The sequence below is a fragment of the Ips typographus genome, linkage group LG1 (assembly GCF_016097725.1).
Source record: "Ips typographus isolate SLU linkage group LG1, UJ_Ityp_2.0, whole genome shotgun sequence".
NCBI lineage: Eukaryota > Metazoa > Arthropoda > Insecta > Coleoptera > Curculionidae > Ips > Ips typographus.
The window spans coordinates 5,292,699-5,303,572 of record NC_138422.1 but is presented as its reverse complement, the minus strand read 5'-3'; the positions used below and the strand labels follow the sequence as shown (position 1 = coordinate 5,303,572).

Below are 10,874 nucleotides of genomic sequence, written 5' to 3'. Positions count from 1 at the left end.
TCATTAACTGAAAAGCAATGTTGCCGATCTTTGCAATGGTCACTGTCAGGTAAATGATTTTCTTGATGCTAATCGGAGTAGTCGGAGTTGTAATTTGTAATGTAGATAAGCTTGAGTCTTTTTTATCAAATATATTATGTATTGATCAGTAATAATTAAAAGAAAACAATTACCTAGCTTTAGTAGTTGTTATAATAATTATGAGTTTGGTGTGGTTTTAAATAAAATTCCAGGCAACGCCGCACACAGCTGAGCTGATTATTGAGTACTGTTGTCTGTCGTGTGTCAAAAACGCCAAAATCAACTAGTAAGGGACAGCTCAGGGTGGTTTCGATATTAAATTTGGTTGCTAATAAGTTCTGTTGAAATGAATCTCAACAGCAGTTATTGGGCATTGTAATACAACACCCATTAAAACATATTAACAACTCATTTAAAATATTACATAATTTTCATTTATTAAAAAAAAATAACGAACAAAACAAGCACATTTTTAAAATTAAATTTGTTTCAAAATGATAGCAAAACATGTTTTTGTTTGTTTTGTGTGACTAAAGTCGGCTTTAAGGACAAATTACCGCTACTTGCATCGTCGACTTTAAACTTAGTCTATATCAAGTTAAGTCAGACTAAGATTTTTTTCATCTTTACTGTCAGTCTGAACCACCTTCAACCTAAATTTCGTTTAAAGTATGTTGTGCAATACCGTCTTAAGACAATTATGTTTTAAATTCGATTTTTTATTTGGCGTTTTAAACCCTTATTTCCTCTAATAAATATCAAGTTACTGAAAAAACGTTAAATCTTAAATGTTAAATGATGATCGATATCGATATAGCATCTCTATAGTTAATCATTATTCTCTACTAATGCCGGCAACCAACATTACACACAAAGTATATGTGTAGTTGCAGATCATTTTAGAAACGCCGTTGTGTAAAATTGAGAATTGATCATCATATCATAATATGTATGTACTGTGATAATACTTAATTATCGATAATTGTATCGGTAGAATCAAATTGCTTTAATTGAGAACAGTTTTTAAATTCCTTTGTAATAAATAAATCTGATACACAAAACACTGACAATTGCAAATTGCAACAATATGGCATCTGTTTTTGGGGTAGCTGTTCTGGGCGGTTTCTCAAATCGGTGTTTGTGCTGTAGAAGAGAGCCCTTAGATATGTCTCAAAAGCCGTCCGTAGAGAATCTTGTAGGGACCTCTTGTAGGGACAAGATTTATTAAAGTTTCTTACTCTAAGGGTACGAACATAGTACGAGCAACGCGAAGAGCCAAGGAACGAAAACAAACATACAGTATCAAATTGGCTGACATAGTGAAGAGAAAAGCGGAGAGTCAAAATTATATATTAATTTTTGTCGCTTTGCTCTCCTCCCTGCTTTCTGCTGCTTTGCTCGTCGCTCCACTATGTTTGTACCCTTAGGGTGAGGGTGTGGTCGGAGGAGTGTCTGCCAAGAAGGTAGAGAGAAGATGGGAGTGAGTATGGGGAGTTTGCAGAGAGTGGGAGATGAAAGACCAGATGGTCTACAATGAAACTAAAACCAGAGCGATGTTCATGGAGACCACGGGCAGATTTAGACCTCCGGTCGTTAGGTTGGTTGTTAAGCGAGTAAGAGATAGAATGTTGTGTGAGCAAGATCACGGGCTTGTATCGCAACAAAGGGAGAATGGATAAGGAGAAGGCCAGGGCAATTATGGTAAGGGTAGCGTTGCCAGCGGCATTGAAAGACAGCGAAATCTGGGATGTAAGGTCACATGACAGCAGAGTGAGGAGGCATTTGAGAACTGCGGAGAGGTAGTTCCTGCTGGCGTCGGTCAGGTATTATCGGACCTCAGGGTCATTAATGGCACATCTCCGTGACTTACGAGAGTTGAGTGGGAGGAAGAAAATTAAAGACACAGCGAATGAGAAGGACAGGAGGGCACGGGGGACTAGGGAACGGGAGTGGTCATAGAGGGTCCGAAAGGGAGGAGTTGGTTTGATAACAATACAAGGGACAGTCTGACAGCAGAAACCTTGGCAATTTGGGAGGGGGTTAAAGCGGCTCAGGGAAGAGGTAAAGGGGATTATTGGGTAATAACAGATTAGCATACTGGAACTTCTCCAGTGGCCAAGCTACCTAAGATCGTAGAAATGGTTAGGAACAGGGTGGGAATAATGACAAGACGCGGTTAGACTCTCCTGCGAAGGCCGGTCTAATGAGGGCATTAAATCATTAAATTAGCCTACCATGTCGCCAGAGACGCCAGGACATAAAAAGGAGGAGTGATTGGCTGATGAGCGAGTGGCAGAGGGAATCAAATATTTCAGATTATTTCAATTTGGTATTCATACACTTCCACTGCGTGACAATGAACTACTATACTGTTCTCATTTTATTGCTTGACATAACTTGACACAAATAATAAGCAAAGACCAATACTATACTTTTATCTACTCCTAGCATGGTAATCATTCATTACATAGCTCATTTTGAGTTACGTAATGAGCGATTTTACCGCACTAGTGCGATAATAATCGATTTTATCGCACTAGTGCGATAAAACAACTTTAAATGAAAATTTCTGCTGTAATTGTTTATTGAATTTAAACATAACTTTGATACATTTTTTCATATTTCTCCTTTGACTTGGCAGGCAACAAGCCAGATACCACGTTTGCGGCAGCTTCTTCAATATCTGACGGAAGTTCTTCAGACATGTTCATAACGAAATGCACTTTTAAAAATTTGTGACTGACACTGTTAAATTGTCGCTTAAGTGATATGTGGAAACAAATGGCCACCATAGCAACAACACCAAAACAGTACAGCGTAGATGACAAGATTTAAGGGTAACAAATAACTACCCGTAGCAAGCATATACGAGACGTTCCTAAATAGTTCACATTGCACAAAATATGAATTTTTTTCTTACTTTACGCTGCTTCTGATGGTCGTAGATAAAATGTTGTACATCACCCGTGGGGTATGGCAAATTAACGTACTCGTGTGATCACCACAACTCGGTCTACGACCTCGTCGTGGCAACACTCCCACTCGTGACTATAAAAATGCTCATACCCCACTAGTAATGTAAATAACTATTCATTGCTTGTTTTATACTTATCTAATGCATCAGAAAATAAAAACATTGATAAAAATTCGTAAAGCAAGCTTAAAATATGGTCATTTCAGAAATAATCTCTCAACTTCTGTTCAGTGGTTTGGCTACATGATATGGCGACTGCATACATACGACAAGACAAGTCGACTCTATAGGATGTTTTATATGCAACTAACAGTTGACATTCACCCAAAACACAAAATTAATTATCGAGAACCTAAAGAATTTTTGTGTCAATGTCACCAGTTTATATTATCTGCATATTACACATACTTGCTTAGAGTGGGCGCATCTCTAAAAGTCAAAATACAACATTAATTTAAGTACACTTTATACACTTCGCATTTGTCTATGAAAAAGCTTTCTTGGCAGCTCAAAGTAAGAGGAAACGACCCCAACAAAAAGCAAACGTCCCCGACCCGAAATTTCGAGTCGCGTCAAAAAAGCCAACGAAAACATCAGACATAATGAAAGGTGTAGAGGTAATTATTTTCTATTCTTAGAGCAAGCGGCAAACAGCTGTAATATTTCTAAAATAATCGGAATGCAATAGATTATGATGTTTTGCTTTGACAAAATTCTAATCAACAGAAAAATGTGTTTTTAATGTTTTCTCATGGTGTGCGGTTTGAATGTTATGATTCACCATTATGCGGTTGTAGGATCATGATCAAAGTTATGTGGGGGTACTTAATAGCTAATAAGGTCATATGTGGTAATAAATATACCGCGTGTTCTAGATTTACTTAAATCATAGAGTTTTAAATAAACAGTAACGCATTTCAATTTGATTACATTGTAGTGCTTACTTAACAATCTTATTAATATATCTAAATATTTGCGATGAGGCACAAATGAGATAGTTAGTCTTTTCAAGTTCACGGAAAATTTGAAAATAAATCTGCTCAGTGCGAGGGAATAAATAGATCAGCTGCATAAATTTGAAATCATTTCCTGATATTTTCGGACATTTCAAATTCATTCAGAAAACTTTTGTGCCAAGAATTGTGACTAACTGTCCGATCCAATACGAAATTATTAGCAGAATTCTAATACAGTTGGATAGTGGTGACCTCTCTATCCTCTCTCAATAGATAAAAATAAATTCCTAAATAGTTTTGATATACAAGGTGTCTCAGTTTTAACTGGTCAAAGTTTAATGGCGTAACGTGTACTGACGCAACTTTATTGCTCAAAGGACACATACATGAGCTTAAAATTAATCATGTAATTGTCAAACTGACAGCTCAACACTATTCATGTCAAAAAATTCAAATTGCAAATAGGGTTTTGCAAGTGCAGAGAAACCAAAAACTAAACGGAACTCGTGGGAGAGGTTCTACGAAAGGGTAACTGACATCTCCACATGTATGTACATACACGAATCCCCAAAGTCATAGTAAAGAAAGATACATCAAATAAGTTTCAAAAAGAATGATAACACACAAAAACGGATAAAAGTGTAAACCTTCTAATGAAAGCGCACTTTCCTACCGCATCGCAAATAATTGGTACAACTGACCCACCACTAAGAGTGGGAAATAGTTAAATAAGTAGTAACGCCTATGAAGGTCAGAAGGACCATTAACAATTTTCAATCATTGAAATCGCTAGGCCTGAGCAGAATAGGTATACCCTAACCTGTTGCAAAAATACCAGACCACAGTTCCATACCTTTGCTTTGCTGTGATGTCTAGCAACAAGTAAGGGTCTTGTATCTCCCAGAGGAGATATGTGTGCTCAAATCGCAGGAGAGGCTTCTCGAGGTATCTCAAAAACAGTATCTAGCACGTTTTCTCTCTTACTAAGTGGATATTAACCAGAAAAATCTTCAGACCCTGAGTCAGGATAATCTAAATAGGCTAGTCCCAAAGTCCATAGAGAACAGGGATGCTTCTATAGACACTTTCCCGGACTAGAGGGGCTTTTACCTATTCTTCAATGGCTTCTATCGAAAGAGCGTTGGACAGGTCCACCGATAATCCGCAAATGGATTGAACAGAGATAGAGAGTCTACAACGCATTGCTATGGGCTATACTGGTTCACGATCAGGAAAGCTGTCAGCGGAGAGGTTTTATTGCCTAGGATATGCAGACGATCTAACGTATTTAGTACTAGGTAACTTTACCAGTACTACTTATCCAGAGAAAAGGCAGAAGACGAAAAGCTCTCAGGTAATCCAAATAAGACAGTGGTGGTTCCGTTTGAAACAAAAAGACCCACACAAGGCTAAATCCTAAGCTATCCCTTATTTCAAGGAAGTAATAAAGTATCTTGTAGTAATTATTGAACAGAAACTTATTTGGAAGCCACACGTTTAAAAGGCCTCACTGATGGCTACAATTGCATTTGGTAGGTGCAGAATTGGAGTGCTGGGGCTTAAACCGAAAAATGTGAAAAAGGCAAATCATTATCACAGTCACAACATCTTGACAGATCTGTGTTGTGAACTCATTCTATTGTCAGTTGTTGCTGCTATTGCCCGAGGCATTACTGATACATAGTTTGTCAATTGCTTTCCTAACGGTGTTTCTCCATCTCATTCGATTAGAAGTCAGTTCGGAAGCCCCGCTGACGTTTAAAGGGCTCAAAAACTTCTCTTTCAAGATCTACAAACCCTGAACAAGGCCAAATATCTCGATTCCTATGGGAGAGTTGGCAACAGTGTTCCAAGCAAAAATAACTCCAATAGAACACTGCGCAAAAGATAAAACAGCGGTGATATTCGCAACATAGCAAAAGTTGCAATCTACTGCGATTAGGCGGACATTAAAGCTGTGGAATCAAGCAAAATAGGTCAAAGGAAGGGCTGGACTGCCAAAACCCACTAAAAGAGTTAGGTTAGGTCAAAGTTAGGGAATCAACATAAAGACATAGGTGTCAGATGGCATTTCATGGGTACCAGGGCCTTCATCAAGGTCATTTATTAGGAAACTGAACAATATTTGGCAACAGCGTTGCCAATATTTGCAAGAATTGTTATAAAAATGGACAACTTTGCTCTAATATTTAATCAAACTTGTTACAGTGTAGAAGATAGCAATAGTGGTCAATAGCAATTGGACTACCCTTATTTGGGAATATTTTAGGTGAACGACCCCCATCAACTTTGATGAGTTGCCAAATCATTATACTACAGATTGGCTTACTAAAAATGAGTCACACTGTAAATCAAAATGGCAGCAATATAAAAAATAGGATTGGCTGAAGAACCAATAGGGAGTAACCCTGTTAACGCAGTGAGCCATATATCTATCTGGTGACATCAAAAAGAACGAAATAAATAAATCAGCAAGCAAGCCTAGCAATCCGCAAAATACCAATGTAACCCAATAAATTTGACCGCTTTATGTAATAATTTTCCCACGTTTTCTCTTAACATCAGATATAAAGTAAGTAAAAATATTGACCAATCAATTATCCACGTTTGAAACGTTTATTCAAAACACCCATAGAATATGATACCAGAATTAGAACTGTCACGTTCTGTAACCAATTAGCAAATATTTAAAATTAGTTCATTATTTTGCTGTATAGGTAATTTATATAGCCCGTTAAAACTCAAAATACTCACAAACGGATTTTCACTGGCATTTATTTTTTCCCAGAAGGTGGGGATAACTATAAAAGTTCCACTTGACAAATTTCGTTTTAGTGTCTGTTTTTACTGGCATTCGTAAACGATTGGCCCTCAATCATGGTACGTTTTTGAAAACTGTGCTAAGTAGCTTTGGAGTGCGTTGAATTGGATATGCGTGGGCGGTTCTGTTTGGAATGCATGGATTTATTTGGTGACATCATTTTTAGAAACGGATTGTGAATCCTTTTTTGGTTATGCATTTTGTGAAGTGAAATATTTTGTTATGTGCCTTTTTGAAGCTATTTCACCATGCATTTAAGAAATTATAACTTGTCTTTAACAATGAACTTGCATAGTTTTGGATTAATGCAATCTACTATATCACTTTTGAAATGTTTGACTTTGAATTTGTTTTAAATATTTGTCACAATTGGATTTCTAATTATAACGTTGACCTTACTGAAATTTTGGATGTAGTTGGTTATCCATCTCACTTAAAGTGACACATTTGTTTTCTAAGGGAAAAATCAAAGTAAAATGAGATAATGCAACAATATACTAGACAAGTAGATGTTTTGAATGTGACAAATAAGAACGCAAAAGTCCCTTCCAAAACATTTACAGTAGCTAAAACGTAACATTGTTACGTCAGCTCATTTTACTTTGATTTTTGTCATATGCTAAAGTCTCATTATGGTTTGATAATGCCTAGTTTCCGTAAGGAACCTGTGTAACTATCTTTTTTACATATTATACCATAAGAACTTTCACATAAAGAACAATTTTTTATGTTAAATTTGGTTCCTTTGCAACAAGGATATCTTTCAATTATTTTTTTTCTGATATAAAAAAAATTATTGAATTAAAACATTTTCCAAAATAATAAAAAGTAATAATTTAACCGACAATAAAGAAAATTAAGTTGATTTGCAGTTCAATAAATTAAATTCATGATATTGTATTGTATACCTATACAACAATGTTACATAATACAGATAATGTCACTTATACGTGTGTTTGACAAAAACAAAAACTTAGAATAATATTTTACATAAGAATTTCATAGTTTAATTATTTACTAAATATGCTTGGGTACATACGTCAATAATATGGAATAAACAAAATTTTGTTACAAACACTAAAAGAGGTTGAAATCGAAATACAACCAGAAATATACAGTGAAAAAACAGTCGCAAAAAACTATGAAAATCATGGCAAAAATATTCAGTTAAGTTAAAAAAGCTCTTTGGATACATAATTTGTTTGCATACTTTTTAAAATATAGCTTCACTTCACAGAATGTGACATTTGACTTTTGAGCAAAAGATATGTCACAATCATGTCAAAATTTTGAGTTGGATACGTGAATATCATATATTAGTAACGTAAAGGGCACGTTCTTTTACTTTGTAATAAGCATGTACCTTGCTTTTATCTTCACTTGTCTGTATAGTAATTTTTTACTATTTTTTTTGTTGTTTATTGAATTAAATCACATACATGAAAAAGAAATGTTTAATATTTATTTGGGCTGTAGTTTTTATTATTAAACATCATTAAAAACTTTCGGCTAGATGAATAACGGGATAGGGATACCATAAACGCAAACATAAACTCAACTAGAAGACTACACTAGAAACTATTTAAAACCTTCGGCAATTTAGTCAAATCAATCGGTTATATTACCGAAGTTTTTAAATAGAACATTCCTATTATATTATTAATTATAACATCTTTTCGGTAGAGCTCTTATCATGTGACATTATCAAAATAAGGTAATTTCGGGATTTGTTAAACAAGTCATATGTTGCATCTAATCAAGACAGATGGAACGAATTACGTAAACTCTATATTGTCAAATACAAGGATCTACTATTCTATCTTTTCAAAATCTGCGGATTACACACAAATTTCTTACTCGTTTTAAAGTGAAATCAATGATGCTACCTACATATGGGAATAACGTTGAGCTTGCTAATATATCCAGAGTCCATCTCTTGAAAGTAAATGTAGACAAAACCCAGACAATGTTCTTTAATCATAAAAATAACGATATTAACTCACTATGATGTGAATGCCATACACATTTTCAACTAGCTGCAAAAACTAACAGTTATTTTGCTTTGAAAAAGATTATATGATAAGAGACTAGTATAATAGTAATAATAGTATACAAAGGCAACAACTTCACTGTTGTTGCCTTTGTATACTTTTGGTGATAGTATTTGTGGAACATGCTTGGATATGGTGGAAATGTGGATAAAAGGCGCATACAAAAATTACATAACGGATGTTTAAAACTAATTTTCAGTATTAAGAAACATAATTCAGCATTTGCAAGAAGTTAAACATGCAAAATAGAAGAAAACTGCATTTTGCATGCCTTTGTTTGAAAATTGTGAAGGGTTACTTGTAGAACTAATACTTATAATCTGAATCTTTGATTTCGTAACATTCGTAATATACACTACAGACGATTCTCTTGATCTTGGACTATGAAAGTTTTGAATATCTTTAACGAATCTTGTAAAAGCAGATTATTGTATTTACATTATCATAACTATTAACTTCTGCGTCTATTCAAACTTTTACTTACGGTTTCGACTTCTTTTACACCGATTTTGGTTACTTTATTTCGAGTAATTTACTACAGTTGGCAACTTTGCCAATTATTTTAAAATTAAAAATTGATATGGACCATAAAATATACTGGGGGTTCCTTTGAAATTGTAGATTAATGTTCTGCGTTTCATTGACGCAACACCCTGTATAACCGAAAATATTTTAACTTTCATATTAAAAAATAAATATGGAACTGCCACACTATTGGGCCACCCTGTATTTATGTAAAAATATACAGACCGACAGAGACGTTGATTGCTCAAGAAGGTTATTTGAATAAATTAAAGAAGTGATTATTATACTGAATGATAGACAAGTAATATTTCTTTGGTTATATCGGAATAAAAGACGAATTTAATTAATAGATGAACTGCTATCTGCTTTTTTTATTAGAATTTTAGCGTTTGTGTCATTAAAAACGGTTTTATTATTCGAACTGGGGAAATTACTGCAATGAGTTCTCTTTATAGTTTATTCATAAAAGTGTTCCAATTTGAATTATAAAAAACTTTTAAGAACACGTGGTTTACGAGACGTTGTGAAATAAAGCATCAAATTCATTTATAAATATTCAAAGGTCGCTTATTCAGCTGCAAATTACCCATGAAATTAAAACTCAAATAAAATCTAACAGGCAACACGCAATTAGTCTTGGAAACTATGCTATATAATTTGCCAAGAAAATCGTCTGAAAAGCGACAATAATTTTCCGAGAATTCGTGCCAATTATTTGGAGTGAATAATAACTGTCAAAAAGTCTGTGTAATTTAAGTAATAAATAAATTATTTTGTTTAGTCGTCCGACGATGATCAAAAAATGGCGGTTATCCGCAAAGCCTTCCAAATGTTCGACACCGCTAAAACCGGATTCATCGAGAACACCAAAATTGCCACCATATTAAACACCATGGGACAACTTTTTGATGAGTCGGAATTGACCAATCTGATCAGGAAAAATGACCCTGACAACAGTGGCAAGGTGAACTTTGATGGTTTTGCCGAGATCGCTTCCCACTTCCTTGAGGAAGACGATGATGCTAACACTCAACAGGAACTTAAGGAAGCCTTCAGGTGGGTTCATTGATACTTTCCTAAATAAAAAAAGTGACAATTTGTTTTGTGTAGGTTGTACGACAGAGAGGGTAACGGTTACATTACCACCAAAACCCTGAAAGAAATTTTGGCTGCCCTTGACGACAAACTCACCAGCAGGGATTTGGATGGAATTATTGCTGAAATTGATACTGATGGATCAGGAACTGTTGACTTCGATGGTACGTTAAATTTTTGTGTGAAATAAATCAGTCGTAAAGCAAATTTTTGTTGCAGAATTCATGGAAATGATGACTGGCGACTAAGCTTGTTGCATTTCGACTAAACCAAATAGTAAAAAAAACATCAATGTCATATTCATATTTGCTGGAGTTATTGTGATATGTATCAACCTGATACATTCTTGTTAAAAGACTTGTTTAATAAATGTTATACACATAAGAACCAAGGGCAGAGTTGTTTAAATAAATGAGGATAACCCTACAGTA

The 10,874-nt window shown here is 34.9% G+C and overlaps 1 protein-coding gene across 1 annotated transcript; it reads left to right on the top strand.

The window, feature by feature from the left end:
- Positions 1-6,672: 6,672 nt before the first annotated feature.
- LOC145739055 (troponin C-like) lies at positions 6,673-10,874 on the top strand. Its single transcript, XM_081994376.1, has 4 exons — positions 6,673-6,831; positions 10,130-10,404; positions 10,459-10,607; positions 10,663-10,874. Exons 1-4 carry the CDS (start codon positions 6,829-6,831, stop codon positions 10,689-10,691), a joined length of 456 nt encoding a protein of 151 aa, XP_081850502.1. The 5' UTR covers positions 6,673-6,828; the 3' UTR covers positions 10,692-10,874.

Coding starts and splice junctions, on each gene's coding strand:
- LOC145739055 (XM_081994376.1), top strand. Junction 10,405..10,458: donor GAACTTAAGGAAGCCTTCAG/GTGGGTTCATTG, acceptor TGTTTTGTGTAG/GTTGTACGACAGAGAGGGTA. Junction 10,608..10,662: donor AGGAACTGTTGACTTCGATG/GTACGTTAAATT, acceptor TTTTTGTTGCAG/AATTCATGGAAATGATGACT.